General features: G+C 40.1%; 1 protein-coding gene across 1 annotated transcript; it reads left to right on the top strand.

The window, feature by feature from the left end:
- The first annotated feature begins 1,259 nt into the window (after positions 1 to 1,259).
- mtfp1 (mitochondrial fission process 1) lies at positions 1,260 to 18,562 on the top strand. Its single transcript, XM_080742942.1, has 4 exons — positions 1,260 to 1,374; positions 4,435 to 4,562; positions 5,568 to 5,800; positions 15,172 to 18,562. Exons 1-4 carry the CDS (start codon positions 1,305 to 1,307, stop codon positions 15,236 to 15,238), a joined length of 498 nt encoding a protein of 165 aa, XP_080599068.1. The 5' UTR covers positions 1,260 to 1,304; the 3' UTR covers positions 15,239 to 18,562.
- The last annotated feature ends 1,129 nt before the right edge of the window (positions 18,563 to 19,691 follow it).

The following is a 19,691-nucleotide window of genomic DNA, read 5'->3' as shown; positions in this document are numbered from 1 at the left end:
ATATGGATAATATTTATATTTTATATTGCATGTGAATAATGTTCTCGTGTTGAGCAGTGTGTATAGGCCTACATAATACATTACCCGAGCTGTCTATATATATATATATATATATATCTATATATATATATATATATATATATATATATATATATATATATATATATATAATATGTGTGTGTGTGTGTGTGTGTGTGTGTGTGTGTGTGTGTGTGTGTGTGTGTGTGTGTGTGTGTAATTTTTGAGCGGTGGTCACACCGTCTCCATAGCGTGGCCGTGTGTGTAGGTATGTTTGTTTGTATGTGGGTGGGTCTGTATGTAGCCTCAAGCCTGTGGTGTAGTACCTTTTATGACCACACATGTTAAGGGAGGGGCGCTGTTTTCAGGCCAGGCCAGGCCAGGCACACACACACACACACACACACACACACACACGCACACACACACACACACACACACATACAGGGGGGAAGGGGGGAGGGGTAAACCGGTTGGTGGGTAAACCACCGCTCAGTTCACACGGGTGTGATTTTTTTATTTTAAAGCACTAGTCAAAGTAAAAAAAACAAAAAAAAAACGGATACACTTTGGCAGTAGGTGGGCTCTAAACCGGATGGCACTGATTAAAAGCGGAATGGAAACCGGCTAGGCCCCGCCCCCTGTTGAAACAAACTCGTCGGCACATCAGCAGCCTAGTATACCTGATTGCAGACCGGAGCACGGGGCGGAGTGAACGCGGCAAGGGGAGTGAACGCGGCAAGGGGAGTGAACGCGGCAAGGGGCGGAGTGAACGCGGCAAGGGGCGGAGTGAACGCTACCGTAAGTGAACGCGGCGGTGGGCGGAGGCGTTTGATTATTGTCCACGACATTGCAAGCGGCGCGAAGGCCAGCGGACCTTGGTCCTGCTCTTCGCCCCCGAGCGCCGCAGGCGCGAGTGGCCGCGAAGAGCGGGCCAGGGCCGCGCGGCCGGCGGAGCGCCGCGCGAGTTACGAAGCCGTGGTGAATGCAATCGTTATATTTATGCCCAGGCCGTAAGGCCTGGGCAAGCCCTCGATAAACATCAGCATTGATGGCTGAATGGATAGCGTCGCCGACTTGAGTGCCAGAGATCACTAGTTCGAATCTCACCGTCGCCCCACTGCACACGTCACCGAAGCCCACGATAACCGCCGCGTTCACTCCGCCCCTTGCCGCGGTCACTCCGCCCCGTGCCGTGGCCTGCAATCAGGTAAGGCTCTCAGCAGCAGAGCCCTAGCTCTGATCAGCAGCAGCGGGGGATGTCGTGAGTGACTGACGAGAGAATCATGGAACCCACTGAAGAGAAACCGAGCCAAGCTGTAGACATTTATCGCGACACATGGGTTCGCTTTTTAGGTACGTAAATAACGTTACCGAGGTCATTTTAACATAATAATGTGTGACTCCCAGGACCAGGTTAACAGCTACAAACCAGAGTTCAGATGTTTGCTAGCTAGTTGTTAGCATGGTTGGAAGAACCAGTCTTTAAACACCACAAGACTGACAACTGTCTGCTGGGCTGTTCAAGGACACCTTTTGATCTTTTTAGAATATCACGACACATGACAAGTTGCAGCAGCAGGACTCGGGAACAATAACGTTGTTATGATCTTTCTGTATCTGTCTCTGTAAGCTTAAAGTTTTTTTTTATATAGGGTAAAAGGAGATTAAGCAAGAGCATGTTTCCGGTGTTATGACCATTTATTTAGCATTGATTGAGTCATTCAATCCCAAAGAAACGCCCGTGTTATTATACACAGACATACCCATCTTACAGATTGGTATATGTTGGCAACTTGGCAGCACTTTTGATCTGACTGCCAGTACTCGCGAGCTAATGTTTGAGAACTTTGTTTTGGCTTGTGAGTTGTGTTAAGAATATTCACTTGGATGGATTGTGCTGAGTACAATTTACACTATCAGTAGATGACGTGCTGACTGACAACAGCACACTTCTTTACAGTAAACTTTTGACCTGACAGTCCATTTGTTCTGGATGTTCTCCTAAGTTTAGATGTTAGCCTTGGATTGATGTCTTTTATCGAGAGTGGCATTTACTTTTCGTATCTATCTATGGTAATTATATGCAAATGTGAAACCGTTAAAATACATATATAATATTATAATAATAAACTTTATTTGTATAGCACCTTTCATTACATGAAATGCAGCTCACAGTGCTTTACATAGCAGAAAAAGAAATGGTACACATGACATGATAATAAAACGGAAAAGAAAAGCCAAAACCACAAAACAACACTATTAAACATTCAAAACTTAAATAAGAACTCATGTTCAAAACAATGTGGACATGAATAACAGAACAGGGATTTAAATATCAGCCAAAAGCAAGAGTGGAGAAATGGCTCTTTAGCCTTGCTTAAGTTGCTTTCAATAAGTCTTGATCCAAGGCTAGGTCAATGTAGCCTTGTGTGTTGCACCATACAGTATGTCTGTGATTAATGTGGATCATGTTAGAATGAGTATACATCATCCAATTGTCAATTGCTCTTGTTTAAAGTGCATTGAGATTTTCTGTAAAGAGGTTAGGTCATTTTCACAAACTGCCGTTGTTGTGCCTAAATATAGAGCTGGTCAGCTGTAAAAATAGATGATACAGCTGTCAATGTTTGTCCCAGTACAGTACAGTGCATAGGCCCCTAGGGCTGTCACGATTTGAAAAGTAATTGTCGCTCAAATATTAATTGTGATTAATGATTTAATTGTGTATCTGTCGCTGATTATTGTACATTATTATTATATATTTTTAAAGGATTCCTATTATCTCAAGCGATTTGGCGATCTGTGTACAGTAATAATTGTGACAGGCCTAGCCTTCATCCTGAGGGTCAACAACCGAGTGAGTACAGGGCAGGATTTGAATCAGATAATAATGTATTGCCTGAATTTGCGTCACTGGAGGATTATCTTGTATTTATCATTTTAGCCACATAAAGGATATCATATCATATCATACCAGTATCAGTCATGCAGTTTAACATGCACCGGAACAGTTGATTAGGGCCATGTGAATACAGCATTAATTGACTTATGCCAGAGGACTTAGGACTTTAACAGTTAATGTACAGGCATTATGACAGACAGCACATGGTCTTTGGCAGTCTTTTAAGAATGATTCTAACCAAAATAATACAGCTGAGTGCATTTGACCATTCATTCATGATAGTCATTATTTATTTACTTTGATTCATGGCCACATGGGGCACTAGTGGCTCCTGAGATGCCTTAATGACAGGCCAAGGGCATGTTAGTCATTCAACCCTGATAGAATGGACAGTGCATATTCATCTGCCAGCCAGTAGAAGTGGAGGTCAACTTTATCATGTGTCAGGATGATATATGCAATATACAAAATAGTGCTAGACCTACTCAATTGAATAAAGGCAATCACTGGCCTCAGATTTGCGTAGTGCAAATAAGTCCAGTCTTAGTAAGATCATTGTAGATGTTTGTGTTGAGCAGCATTTTTCAAAAACACCCAAACTAATTTTCTTAATGTCCGGGTCATTACTCTGAGAGTTAGACAAGACATACTTAAAATCTTCTTTTAACTACTTCTTAATTATGAGTGATTCAAAATGGAGTTAATTCGTCTGCATTTATATTAGCACCTTTAAGCACCAAGCATTTCACAAGAGATGCATTGCATTCATACATTCACTCACTCACACTCTGATGGCAGGGGCAGCCATGCAAGGCATGTCTTTACTCAGTGTCTTACTCAAGGACACTTTGACCGGTACAGACAAACACTGCACCTCTAGAGCCACTGCAGCCATGGCATGTACTACTGTATGCAGACCTAAATATCAGTATATCAATATTTATCTGAGGAAAATCTAAATCACTATAGGAGTTTGAAGATGGATACACAGCATCTTGTACTGTATGAAATGCACATTTTCTGTTCTGAAATAATTAAAACCAAAACAAACTGGACAAATACAATATTTTGTCAGGGTCACATTACATCATGTGATCCTTAGCGATTTATGTCATCTCTTTGCTGTTGAGCTGGAGGTGTGTCACTTCATTCTTGTACTGTGCTTTAATTTAAAGCTACGTTCTGTAAGATAACTAAGATTTATCATTATTATATCATTGGGGTCCGTAACGGAAATTTCTTCTGCCGAGCTAAGACAGCACGTTCCTTGGGCATGGGAGACATTGCGTTTTTACCATCACCACCCACTGTAGTGTTATCGTATAAACATACTCTACCGTACTCTACATCGATAAAAATAACACATTATTCACTAGAAAAAGTTCTGGATTTCAAGTAAATTAAACAAGACAATCAATTGTAGGCACTCATAAAAGTAGGCTGGATATATATGCAGGTGTGTCTTAAAACTGAATGAATTATCTATTGTATGTGGATGTACCCACACACAGGATATGCCAATGAGGTGGGGGAGGCGTTCCGTGCCCTGGTGCCAGTGAGTGCAGTATGGGCCAGCTATGCTGTGGCCACTGCCTATGTTTCAGCTGATGCTTTGGACAAAGGGAAGAAAGCCGCTGTGGTAAGACATTAGGTATTTTTATTTACATACAGTGAGTAGACCTTCAAATCCTATCTGTAAAGTGTTAACATGTTAATCTTATTGAATGAAGTTGTTGTTCTGAAGTAAATTTAGCCAAAACATACTGAACATGATGCATTAGATTACAGGCAGATCGAGGAATTGTGCTATGACAAAGATAGATTTAAGGCAACTAGTGACAAAGTGGAAGTTATTAATAAACTGAATTTGTTAGAATAGTAGAGGCTCTGAATAGAATGGTGGGATGATGGAAACAAAGCAATAGTTGAGTTGGCAACAATAGTTGATATGGCAACAAGGCACAGACAAGATGAACAGTAAGATTTCTCTTCCTGCCTGAGCTCTGGCAGGCACAGCCTAAAGCCCGATTTATCTCTTGTTTGACGCGTCTAAATTGGGCTTAAGCGTGTTAAACTTCCTGCACATCCTCAGCTGATGCAGCATTTCAGGCACGTCACTGGTTTCCTAAATCCTGGGGAGAAGCCCAGGACCAGCAGCTGAAGTTTGAGCCAGCTTAGGTTTCCACCAGATATCACTGCATGTCTGACATTGTAATGATGGTTCATCAAGACATGGGGTCAGGCTTCAGCTGGGAAGGGCAATGAGGGTGCTGTTGGTGTTGCAGCGGGCAGGTGGTCGTCTTGAGCTGTTCACTCTCCATAGGTGGTACAGAGAAAAGACCTTGAAAGACCTTGAATGACTAGTCACACCAGGTTAAATCACTGATGTGTCATGATGCATCTGAAGTTAGACTTTGTTTCAGTGTGCTTTAAGGTATAACTTGTGTGTCGGCAATAAAGAGAGAAATTAAAATATTACTAACACTTCAAAAGTTAAAGTTAGTATCGTGCTGTAAGTCTTACGGTACTGGTCTGTCTGTATGATATTGCTATTACACCAACAAGAAAGAAAATATAATTTTGTTTGTTGAAAGAGAAGCTTCTACATTTGGGCACTTAACTATGACGACCCCTCTGTCCCCAGGCTCATGGTGACAACCCAGGGAAGACAACACGGGTAGCAGTAGCAGTGGTGGACACATTCGTGTGGCAGGCTCTGGCCTCTGTAGCCATTCCTGGCTTCACGATCAACCGTGTGTGTGCTGCCTCGCTTTACCTCCTGGGCAGAACTACCCGGTGGCCACTGCCTGTTCGCAAGTGGACGACGACGGCTATAGGCCTCTCCACTATCCCCTTCATCATCACCCCCATAGACAGGTATGAATGAGTGATTGACTTATTATGTGGTTTTATACGTGCTGGTTGGTGCTCGTCTTGGAAACAAATACATCTCACAAATCTGTGCCACAATCAGCAGCTCTGTGTATAGATTACACAGCAATATGTCTCAAACCATCAATAGACATACACCTGCTGGGCAGTGCTGTAACTAACCAATTACAGTTTACAATTGTATTAGAACAGGGGCCTTCAACTGGGGGTCTGGGGCCCCTAGGGGGTCCTCAGAGTTACTGCAGGGGGTCCTCCAAATCTTTGTGTGATAAAAAACGTATTCTTCGCCTTTTTTATATAAACCACTTGAACCCTAAGGTCCATATTCTGAGTTAGCCAAAAAACTTAGCCAAAAATATTGATATAATATATATTTTTGGCAAAGAGTTTTGGTGCAGAGGGGAAAAAAGGGCACACTAAGTACAGAGTGAAAGGTCAAGTACAAAAGTGCGAGGTTAGAGTATGAAAACATCAAAAAGTCTACAAATGGGGCTGGAATAATTTGGTTTTCAAGCAACAATGGGGTAAGTGGTCTTGATATTAGAGGTGAGTGAGTGCTTAGAGAATGTACTGCACCCGTCAAGCAAACAACACTCCTCCTAGGATCTTATCTAAGCTGCATACTCCAAAACATATTTTGACTAGGTTCAATAGGTTTCAATTCTGCTGTCCAGATGTACAAGCTAACAACTGCAGGGTTTGCATCAACACTCCATGTCATTGGCCGAGTACTTGTAAGTAACTTTGCTGTCGGGCAGAAACACCTTATCTCCATATTTTAACTTCATGTGTTTTTTCATAAATTAATGAATTACTTGATCACACTACAGCGTCACACAAAAGCATAACAAATAGCAGAACTACAAGCTCGAAATGCGTCATGAAGCGGTGCATTTTTGTCGCTCTGAATCCTGGAAAGATACAGTTTGGACATGCAATATGAGGAATTGAGGATTCATAATTCTATTGGTGTTGCGGCGTGACAAAGGCCTTTGTGAGTTTGTTGCAGGTGTGTACTGTATTGCAGGAGGGCTTCAGTAGTCTAATATATTGAGGAAAGCACATACTGACCTTTGATTTGAATATTTATTTATTTAATACAAATAATAAACTAAAAAACTAAAGTTTTTTTGGTTATCAGCCAAGTTGGCCATCAATATTGATATTGAACAGACATCTGAAATTCTAGTCAGCCAATGCTCAGTAAATACCAGCCAACTTAAACGGTTTTGTTCTAAGTGTAGAAGCGCTGGATGTGAGGCTGACAGTAGTTTGGCAGCAGGCTGATCTTCTCTTATATATGCCTGAAGCAGTATAATAACGTAGTGAAATAACATATCGGTTAAGTAATGTAATGGGATCAAGTCGACTTGAGAGTATTTATATTTTTTCTTTTTTAAGATTGACGTTGATGTCTGTTCTAATATACAGTATTTTATAGTGATGGGTGTTTGAGATTGTAGTAATTGGCAGCATCTCATTCATCACAATGAATGAATAACTGATTGAAAGATAGTAAATAATGGCGGTGAATAGGGCTACATTATGTGAGCAGTTAGGCTTTCTTGAACACAGTTAGACAAATGGCACTGCTTCAGTCAAGACATATCTTGACTGAATGCAAACTCAACTTTTGGTGGCATAACAAAGTGCTTAAAGTCCTTGGTAGGATGAAGGAATTGAGGGTGATAGAGTATACAATTAATTATGCATCATGGAATATGACTAATTGTGTTCGCTAGACAGATGGTTGTGTATAAACTATGGTGGGTGATGAACAACTTCATAAAGTATTTATTGTTGACTCACAAGTTAGGGCTTTCCTATAGCTATAACTTTAGCTATAACTTTATAATCCTTATAAAGGTACCATTGATTAGCTAATAGCTAGAGACCTGACATAGTGGCACAGTTCAAAAGCCAGTGTTTATTCTTGTACTCACTGCTTTGTGGGAATAAGTGTTATTATAAGCATACTAGATTTTCAGGCCGATATGCAGCCTTCAAATCCAGCCCTATATTGCGCTGATGAGAGAGAGCAATGGTCACAGAGTTATGCCATTTGAGGTGTAGATCTTTGGATGTGACTATTTTCATGTCAGATCCCTGAACAGTGTTTGTGGCGAGTTTGGTGAGGATTGTAGCTATGGTGTGCCTGTGGCCACCGGGTGGCCACCTATGACCCATGGTGTGGCTATTCTGACGGCAGACCCCTGAACAGTGTTTGTGCCCAGCTTGGTGCCTGTCGGAGCAATGGTGCACCTGTGCAGTGTTGATTTCGTCGACTAAAACTAAGACAAAAAATGATTGTCGACTGCTTTTTTTTCACTGACGAAAACTAAATAAAAACGAAATAAAAACTAAGCTGTGATGAGTAAATATATTGACAATTTCGTCAAAAGAAAAATAGACTAGGTTTTTTACAACAAGGGTTCATATTTTAGATTGTAATTAGAGAAAAGAAAAAGTGAGTGTTAAAATGTTTTCATTTGCTTCGTTCTATTGTTTTATCGCGTTTACTGTGCTAAAATGTGGGGCATGCGTACACATGGGGGCATGCGTACAAGTGGCTAAATGTCTTTTTAGACACAATAAGCCAGCAGTTTCTTTATTGCTATTTACAGTAACACTTATAGCCCCCATAAGTCACATCTGCCCATGAAAGGTTGCGTTGTATCTTGGGAATGGGCTTATTCTGTGTAAAATGACATACTTAGCCACTTGTACGCATGCCCCCAACCACTGAAATAAGAATCTCTAAAACAATAGAAAGAATCGACCTCAGGTCCTTCACACCACCACGGAGGCTTGGGGTTTGAATCCTCCGGTACATTTGGCTTTGCAACAGTGTCCTCCAGAGAAAAATCTAGCTAAAGAAGGACAATAATTGACAGATGAAATTGAGATTGGGCACGGGACTTGAACCCGCGACACGCTGTCAGCATCAGAGCCTATGTGCTAGGCCAGCAGCTGCCGCTACTTTTGCTATTTTTGAAAAAAAAAAAAAAAAAAAGTTAGGGTTTATGTGGTTACGTACCCTGTGACAGAGAGAAGTTCATATGATGGCATAGCTTGGACGGCAGCAGAAATGGGTACTGGACGCGTGTATGTGTCTCCCGTAGGAAGTGAGGCCGATCGCCCCCCGCTACCCCCGCCTCCCCGTTCTTTGCTCCCAGACCACGCCCCCGACCGTCGCGATTGGCCGGCTGTACTCTGCTGTACTTCCTGGCCATGTCCTGTTACTGTTGTTGTCGCGTCGCACTAGTGCTGTCACGCGTAGAAGGATGTTTGAGAGAGATGAGATTCAATTTATTGTCAGTGTACAGTACAAGTACAGTACAGTACAGCGAAAAGTATTTTCACATCTCATACGTGGAGACGTTTGAATACGCGGAGACGTTTGGACTTTTGGAAAAATGAAAATGCGCGTGATTTACAACGCTGCCGACCGACCGATGACAATATTGTTGTTGGACCGTCGCTAAATACCATCTAATGATGTAAAGTTCGATTACTGTACCACATGAATAGCGTGGCATTACTGCCCACAGAAAAGCAGTGTGACTGCAGGTTTGGGAAGAGAGGGAGAGGGGGAAAAACGTCTGGAGACTGATGCTTTAGTCTAAAGTAGCCAGCGTGGAATCAGACTATTTTGAGTTCATTTTATTATTGTTATTGTTATTATTATTATGTTTGGGAAGAGAGGGGGGGGGGGGAGTAGCCAGCGTGGAATCAGGCTATTTTGAGTTATTTGAGATAAAGCATTTACATTTTTTATTTGACAAGCTTGGGAGAGAAGACTTGTAATTGAACGTATTGGGACCATAGAGCTATAATAATAAGATTGGGACGCGACAACAACAGTAACAGGACATGGCCAGGAAGTACAGCAGAGTACAGCCGGCCAATCGCAACGGTCGGGGGCGTGGTCTGGGAGCAAAGAACGGGGAGGCGGGGGTAGCGGGGGGCGATCGGCCTCACTTCCTACGGGAGACACATACACGCGTACTGGACTACTACTACTGGTAGCCATATGTCATCTGTAGTTAACTCTCCTACTGCCAGATCATTTATTTATTTATTGGGTCTGGCGCCATCAAAAAGCGGCTTACCTTTGCGACGTTATAGTAGATAGACAGACAGACATTTATTTATTTTTTTTTATTTTTTTTGGTTGTGCAATAGTGCACTTTGGTCTGCCAGGCAGCAGAGGGCGGCGTCATGCGAGAATGAATGTGAATTTGCCTGTTATGTGTTGAAGAAGAAGAAGACCAGTCACTGGCCCCAGAGCCTTACAGCCAGAGGAAATCAACAAGGAAGTGAATTGTTCTCCGTTGATCTAACGCATAATGGATTTTTTACACCATCACCGCGGAAAATGTGTTTACAGTAGACGGCCGCGCGACCCCTCATCAGCTTACAGTCATCAGACGAACGAACCGAACGAGCGCCGTATTGGCGGAGAGGTCTTGCGAAATCGGGCGAACGTGAACGTTCAAAGCGTGGGGAGAGTTAAGTGTGCCTGCCATGCAATGCAATGGCAAAACACTTATTGTAATCCGCCATACTTAAAGTGATCCCTGGCTAATACGACAAATATGCCTTAATACATTATAATAGTCCTCTATAACTACAATGTAAAATTAAAAACACCTTAAATATTTTATTTCTCCTAGAAATAACGAATCTTTCACTCAATAGGGGAAATGCCTGTTGCAAGTTGATGATGTCATAAATGTCATGTGTGATCTATCCCTATGGAATTTACGGCATGCATGTGCAAAAAAACACATTTGAAATATTGATTTGATGCTCATATTAACCATAGGAAATATTACGTTTGTTTTTATTTTCACATGCATGCCATAAATTCCATAGGGATAGATCACACATGACATTTATGACATCATCAACTTGCGACCCTGTTAAGTTAAAGATTAGCTATTTCTAGAAGAAATAAAATATTGAAGGTGTTTTTAATTTTACTTTGCAGTTATAGAGGACAATTATAATGTATTAAGGCATATTTGTCGTATTAGCCAGGGATCACTTTAATAATAATGATCCCACAAAATTTGGAGCCGTAATAACTGCCGCACGATTTACGCCACCGCCGCAATATATACATCAAAACGTGCGGCTCGGCCGGGAATGGTGTGCTATTACTTTTCTTTCCGATCCGCGTTACCATTGCGACGTAATTCGCAAAAAACGACGCCCAAAAACCCCATTGACTTTGAATGGGGGACTCGGAAAAAAAACCTGAAACTTTGGCGCCACATAACTCTGCCATACTTTTGCCTAGCAACGTGATTTAAACTTTAAAATGCACACACGACTTTGGTCTTTTTCCGGCCAATAGGGATGAGCTGTAATTGATTAAGCCCCGCCCCCTCTGTATTCCTATTGGCTGGGCTTTAAACAGCCACTATTCCAGTTCACAGCATGGTACCGTCTTGAAACTTGGTGTCTGGACTTAAACGGCCAATAGGGACTTATTACTTAAGCCCCGCCCCTCTTAAGCCCCGCCCCTATCTTCCTATTGGCTTAGCTTTAAACAGCTATATCTCCAGTTTGCAGCATGGTAACGTCTCGAAACTCGCTGTGTGTACTTACATGGCAAATAGGAATTATCTGTAATTGCTTAAGCCCCACCCCCCTGCCTTCCTATTGGCTGGGCTCCACTTCCCAACATGTTACTGGTCTCAAACTCAGTGGGTGGTCCCACAGTCCCAATGGCTAACCGCTAACAAATGCCTAATGTTTAAAATGATAAAGGGAAAAATTCAATGATAATGCTAAAAATGCTAAAGCTAATGCTAATAAAAATGTTTCTAATGATAAAAATGCTAATGTAAAAAATTCTAATAATGATGTTAATGTTAATGCAAAAATGCTAATGCTAACACCAACTGCTATACAAGGTTGCACACACTTAGCGAGCTGCAGGCACACTTAAAATTTCTTCGAAATTTTCTTTTCTAGTTTCTGATATTGTTTTAGACGTTCAAGTCTCCTATTTGCTGATAATGTTCAGTTTGAATTGCTGAGTTGCCTGTTTCAAGTGAAGCGGTCAGCCATCCTATTAGTCTGTTGCTGAGATCAACAGTAAGTATTAAGGAAGAACAATCTGTGACGTGCTATGTAAGCATGGAGAGTTACTGTCAGGGTGATATCGGTGTAGTGCAGTTGAGCATACCGTAGGTTCAGTCTCTGTCCACATGTCCCATGGTGTGGTTTTACCACTTAAACCCTATTTACTTGGTTGTTTGGAGTCCCCCAGGGCTCTATACAAGGCATATGGTCCTTTTTTAGCACTAAATATCTGAGAAAATGTCTATTTTATGTGGGTGGGTGGGGATAACAGCTCTGTATTTTTATATTGTCTTCTTCAATCGTGTATCAATCAACATCAGATGGCCATTGTTTTTAATGGAAACTTGGTTGACTTATTAATCTAGATTTGAGGTGTGTGTGTGTGTGTGTGTGTGTGTGTGTGTGTGTGTGTGTGTGTGTGTGTGTGTGTGTGTGTGTGTGTGTGTGTGTGTGCGCATGCACTGTGCATTCACCTATACATTTGTGTCCCAATCTCACTGAGAGCCAGTCATCTCGGAAAGTACAGCTTTAGACAGGGACTGAAATTACCTTTTTTTTTTTTTCTCACTAAAATGTGATAAAGCCACTAAAGCATTTCATAAATTTCAGGCTACATTTCACTTAAACGCCAGAGCTTAACTCTGCATGTAAATAAGACTTTTTTAAATTAATGTGAGAGATCGTCAGGTAATTTGCAGGTTAGAAATTTATTTAGAACTTGAATATCTCAAAAGTAGTATTTCAGCATGGCATCATTCTATAAGCCATATCTTCAAAACTGTTTGGTCAATCTCCACAACCAATATATCATTTTGTAGCTATGATCCCCAGCTTTCAAATGAAATGAAAAAATGAAAATGAATAAAAATCCAATGACTGGCTCTCAGCCAAATTGGGACACATTTGTATTTAATATTAGCTGTGTCTCTAGTTGAGCATGTTTGCACAAAAGTTTCCCAAAACCAAACACTTTCATGAGATCTGCATGTTACTGTGCACCCATTCCTGGAATACAGTGATTAGGATTAAAACAAGGAGAGCTAAACTAACTACTAAAGGGGAAGTGGCCCATGCGGTTCAGATATGTTTTTTTCTATTCCTCCTGCCATTTAAGTTGCTCAATAATTTACAGTTCCACAATACCATGCCTATGTTTCAGTCCAAAAACAATTTTGCAATTCACAACTTTGCAATCTACAAAGCCACGTTGCAATCTTCCAGATGTGCTCATAAAAATATGCACATAACGTGTAGCTGGCTTGAAAGGAGGAAGCAGACTTTTATGGAAATTATAAAAGATCTTTGGAGAGCTTAATCAATCTTCATTCGTGCATTTGTGTTTGGTATTAAAAGTAAAAAGAGTATGCAGTGCAATCCTAGACCAGATTTCCTAACCATAACATATCAAACCAAATGTGAAAATGGGCTATACAAAATAGTTCAGTGACTCTAGACATACTGTTAAAATCATTTAGTAAAAGTTTCAGAACAAACAAAAGTAACTGCTCTGAATGAATGAGGAAATTACCCTTATCATAAATTAGGCATTAAACTGTCAGAACGGCCAGGGTGAAATGTAAAAAGAATGTGTAAATAAAAAAGAAAAGAGCACTTCTTGTGTCACAGTTACTCAAGAATGGACTAACTTGATGTAACTAGAAATTCTCATATCTAGAAATCGCGCCCTAACGGGCGCTCACATTTGATCATAGTCATTGAAGACACAGAGCGTACTGGGAAAGATCATATTGTCTGCACTACACTGTCCCTGCCACCAGGGGACACAGTAGGCCTACTACACTCATAAGTACACTGCTCTCTCTGTGTCCAACTGCCCCCTCCCCCTAGCTCTATCCATGCTCTCTCTCTCTCTCTCTCTGCCCGTGTGTAACCTGAGCTTTTCATGACGATAATGACGTTGCAGCTCTGGAAAAGATTGGGCAACAGGTCTTACTACATAAGCAAACAAACACAAACTGTACGGTAATGATGCATTTTGAAAAGATGACATCAACTCTATTGCTTCCAGCATAGCATGCACTATGTATTTCTGCATAATGTGCGGTTGCCTGCCATATGGTTGTGCTGGAATAGGACACTGGAATTGGTTTTGGTCGTTCTTCATATGTGGTAGCTAGATTATCTAATCTTACTCTTGCACAGCAGAAAATGCAAACAAGTGACGGTTTGATATTTTTCTTCATGTTGGCATGAGAAAAATAGAAACCTTATTTTTTTATTTGTTTAGTCTGTCTGACTTTTGGTAGCTGTCCTTTTGTGTTTACATCTCTGGTTCTATGGTGTAGTCTACTTCTCCGTCAATTAGGGCAGGTCAACATATTTGTTTCTTTGAACGCCTCCAGACTCCCCCCCCCCCCCCCCCTAAACCTACAGTATGCTTCAACCTTCCCTCGCTGCCTCCCTGTATTACATTTGTGTGATCGTTTTATGTTTACATCAATGTTAACTTGTTTGAGGTGCTTGTTTACAGCAGTTTGAGGACTTGTACAGCTTTATTCCATTCCTTTCATGTGTCCTTTATCTTAGCATACACCGAGGTAGTGCAGACAGCGAGGGGTTTATTTTGTTCCTTTCAGCTGATGGCAGCTGTAGTGAGTAGCATGTTCTGTTTAGTTTTGTTTAGCGCCACCCGCAGACCCTTTTCCTTCAATCTCCTTTTTATTATCTCAGTGGTTTACCTCCTTTTATCTTTGCTATTTTCATATTTAATTATTGACCAGAGAGTGCCATCTATTCTGTTTGTTTATATTTGTACTTATCGTTCAGAGATATTCGTTTTCAATTGTTGAGCCGAAGGCTTCCCATTTCAGTCGTTTTGTGTTTAACTGTTGAGCTGACAGCTTGTAATTTCTGTTAAATCGGCCGCTAAGCAATACACGGCACTGATTGCCTGAATACATCGACAGCTGCTGCTTCCCTTATTACTAGACACCTGCAGGGCTGTAACAATGTGTTGGAAGATTGTGTTTTCGGATCATCAGAATTCACAGTGGAACCTTAGGTTGTCTTCTGTCTAATTCAACAAAACATCTGTTATTGGAGGAGACGTTCAATTGATGACACAACCCAATAACAAAGCCTTTTCACATTTCTCTCTTTCCGTAAAATTACCCAAATGGATTGTTGTTATTGTATTTACATAATTCTTTCAATGATCCATTGTTGTTTCCGAGTCTGTGTTTTTTTTACCTTGGAACAAGGAAAAAAGGAAAACATTTGTCCCTCTCTGTTTTCTATAGGGGAGTGGATTACCTGCTGGACTCAAGCCTCAGGAAAGTCTATGGTGGGGAAGAGAAGCACGATTAAGAAGGGACCATCCATTAGAGGTCTGTTGTTCCCAGGAAGGGATCCCATCCCAGTTCCCTTGGAACTGAGCTTATTAATCACCACCGTAAGCACAATGATGTATAGCAGAGGTGTATTCCACTAAGCAGGGTTGTACTTAATTAACTACTAAGAAATGTTCCCCAGTACTGTCTCCAAGGAACATCTCGCAGTCATGGAGTTTTATTTTGCAAGAACAAAAACTCATAGTTATGCTATGACAATATCTCAAACGTTAAGAGTGAAATCCTGCTTCTTGGGGGGAACAGAACCTCTGGTCAGGGCAACCTGGGTTTGCTTTCAGAAAATAATTTATAAAAAGGTAAGAATATTTAAACTGTAGAAGTAGAACATAGAATATATAACTGGTGGAAATGTCACATTTAAGGTGTTAAACACTTTAAATACAATTCAAGATATTTTATTGTCACATAATCATTGCTGTTGGGGAGGAACCTTGTATTTCAAACATTTTTTTTTTTTTTAATGAATGCCCTACTTCATAATACTACAGTCAGTGTGTGTCACACAAAAGTAGCAAAAATAGCTGATCTACAAGCACACAACGTGAAAGTATCTGTGTGTTTTATAAATACTGAACCAATGGAAATGAATGAGGGCTTGTGACTAAATGAATTGAATTCAATGGAACACAGATTATATTTTTTCAATTTCCTGGAAAGTGACAGCTTTAAACATACAAGGTTTCTGCCCGACAGCGACAATATCTAACACATTATGATACGTATTCTGCAAGGAACATGCCTTCGATGGCATGTCAACCAGTTGTAGAGCCTCACCTTAAGCCTGATTCAAATAGCAGATTGTCTATTTTCGGCGCACAAAAAGTATAAATCAGGCTTTATGCCCATACTGTACCTCCACCAGACAGATTCAGTGCAACTCAACACTCGCTGTGTTCCTTAGCAATATACTGGGGTGCTGTAATGATAGGTTAAAGTTGGGAATATACTCCATCCAACCTACTTTATTTTTTACCTGGTTCATATTGTCGTTTCATTTCTATTTTCTACCTGGTTCATATATTGTTGTTTCATTTCTGCCTCCAAATGACGTGTCACTTTTGGACCAGAGGATTTGAGAGGATCCTCTGATGCACTTTTTCATTGTTTTGTTGTAGTTTTTTGTTTGTGTTGTGGGGTCGTAATTTTTAGTTAAGATAAGTTTGGGAAATGTTCACAATTTCATTCAAATCTTACCGTTTATTAATGAGCATACTGTTTGTGTGAGAGGAGATACATCAGCATTTGCATTAAATAGGAATTCAGTTAAATTGCATCCCTCTGCATGCACAGTGCATTCTGCTATTACATATGCAGCCCACACTACTGCCAACAATAGGTCACTGTCTGAGCCAAAGGACTACATTCTTTCAGGAACATTTGTTTATATTACCAGAGGATAAGTTATAGTTATTATGATAGCTAACCAGCAGATAGTAGCCAAAAGTAAAGTACAGTAGCCCTACTCAGTTTTTAACACTTGCTAGTTTCTGCTAGCTAGCTGGTACTATGTGGGATGCAGCTTGATTGAGCTAGCCTGCTCAATTGATTAATTAAACATTTTCAAACAGCCCACATCATTTTGAAGTACATCAGTTAACTTGCTGGCTCAATAACTCACCACATTTCACATTGTATGTATTTGACACATTTCCTGATAATTCCCATTGACAGTTAGAATATTGAATATTCCCGAAACTTTGCAACCTTTTTGATTGAGGTTTGCATTATTGCATGGCACTCAATTACTAATATTGTACAGTAAGGTGAACAATGGATGTTGAAAGTGAATGTTAGATTAGTACTATTATCATAACATTGATTATTATTTTACACTGAGCTCCAACGTATTTGGGCAATGTCTCTGATTGATGTTTTGACTGTACAATGGATATGTGGTAATATTACAGCGTGCAACTGTACATGCTTTGCTCAGTTGAGTGATGGTCACCAAGTGTTTGGACCAATTGACTGATTTGGGCATGTAATTATAGTCCAATTGTTTTCCAAAATAATGTAAAGAAATGTTCAATTATCTTTCAAAAATAGCATACCTACAAGTGTCTGCTATTTCTGAAACTGGACTAAAGTACTGTAGTTTGTTCCGTGTAGATTATAGTTTGTTTGCTTTTTCTTTTGCCATTACCATTACCAGACCTTTTCTTCTGTAAGAACTCTCGACACTCTTTGTTGTATTGTATTTCTATTTTTATCGTGACAGGTACAGTAGCTACTAGCTAGAACACTTACAGTAGTACAGTGTACAATAGACACAGAAGGGATTTAAAATCAAGCCAGCTCAGGGTACATGTGTGTCTTAACCTCTACAGAATGAATGGACACAAATACTATACCGTCTTTGCAAGATCTCTTTGTACCTGAATCTAACTGTGACACTATTTAGCTTTGTATTTCCAGTTTCTCAAAACAGTGGTTGATAACAGTCTACATGTAATGCTAAATTGCTTGATAATTGTAGTGCAGAAAAAAGCAGAATCTACTTAAACCACTTATACAGTATATAAATAAATGGGCATAAATTAAATGAAATCAAAAATTGCCAAAGTAGTCGCATCACATCAGTTAACACTTGCTGCTGCCCAAATACTTTCAGAGCTCGTTGAATATTGCCTGAGCAGAGAATCTTTGAATGATATTTGACTGTTCTTGATAAGGCTATATACTTGGAGCATAAAGAAGTACTGCACATTATACTGTATTGTATGTTTTACCTCACTATGCAAGGGACGCAAGTCATATTTTACACAAACCAGACCTGCAAATAAAAGGGATCCACCAATGTGTTCACATACTGTAAAAGCAGGTTTAAGTTTAAGGGATTTTAGGCAAATTGGCCCTTTATTAACTCAAGTAGCTTGATTTAGGAACTATTGGTATTGCCAATATTTTGTTGGTTAATACACCATTTTTCATAACTGTTGGTTTCAAGTACTCTTTTGTTTATTTAACGCTGCTGGATAAGGTTTACTTTTTACTCTCATTCAAATGATTGTAACATTTCAGGGTTTCCATTGCCTGCCTGCTGGAAAAGGGAATTTTGTTGTTTTGTTACAAAGCATATTATTGTTACATTTTCTGCCATAACTTTCAAAAACTTTTTTTTTTGTTCCCTGAATGGGACAAAAAGTTACTTTGAAATGTGAAACTGATATGCTGTGGGAAGGTAAAGCTCTTATGTAATGGGGAGCTATTGTTCAGCTTCCCTCCTCTTCTGAAACGTTTGTAAAACACTGTCAAAAGATATCTATAAATCTATATTGAAATAAAGAATGGTAACAGTTACTGCTTGGCATTTCCAATCCTTTACAAAGTGCTATTTATTTCAGAGTAGAAACATTTTATTATTATTATTTTAACCATTTCAACCACAGCCCATACCATGATGAGTCCTATTTACAGTAAGTTTAGCCATGCATTATTTGTGCTACTGTGATAACTCATGGGTAACATGGATTGTTTTCATAAGACACACATTGGCAACAAGTAGCACAGAACAACATAAGACGTCCATACTCTCCCCATTCCTCACACACTAAGCAATATTTATTCTTATTGGATATATAGTACAGTGGAGATTCTGGTCTTGAGTAGGATTTGAGTGCAAGCTCACTACACTGAAAAGTGTGTTACTTGTTCTTTGAGCAGACCCGGCATTTATTTTATGAACAATCCACTTTCCATCACAGGGAGAGGAGATATCACTTTAGCAGAATGGATATCTAGTGAAAAGCCAGTAGTCAAAGCCAATTAGATTGAAGAGATTAGAGAGTCAAGTGGCTGGCAGCAATTAATCTTGATTCACTCTTTAGGGTTATATTATATCATATGGCTGACACCAATTCTATTGATGAAGTGCATTAGCTACATAAACCAAGGCAGTTCTGATGCGTAGGCAATAGGCATATGTTGAATGTATGCCCTGTCATCATGACGCGTGAGGTTGAAGATTGGCTATTTTCCATGTGTGACACTGTTGTACGGCAAAGTATAAACCATGCTTTAGTGGCCATGTTTGCCTTCTGTTTAGTCATCATGTCCACGTCTATTGCTTGGTTAGATAAGAAGTAATACGAACAGCTCTTTCTCTAATTTTAAAGGTGATACACCATGCATTTAAAAAGTATTTATGTCATATTGTTTATGTCCCAAAAACGTTTTTCAAAAGGTTTGAGGCTAAATTACCACTCCTGAATAGAGAGCCTCTCTCATTTTTGAATGGCTCTCAGAGCATTTCAGCTGCAGTACCACCTTTGGCCTGAACTGCGCCACCCCCCAAAAATCCTTTTAAAAAAATATTTTTTCGAAAAAAAAAAAAAAAAAATCTTTTTTTTCTTTTTTGTGTGTGATGACGTCACAATCGGCAGATGACGTCACAATCGGCAGCAAATCTG

This window comes from Nannobrachium achirus, assembly GCF_963921795.1.
Source record: "Nannobrachium achirus genome assembly, chromosome: 15".
In the NCBI taxonomy this organism is placed as follows: Eukaryota; Metazoa; Chordata; class Actinopteri; order Myctophiformes; family Myctophidae; genus Nannobrachium; species Nannobrachium achirus.
This window is presented reverse-complemented; position numbering and strand designations above follow the sequence as displayed.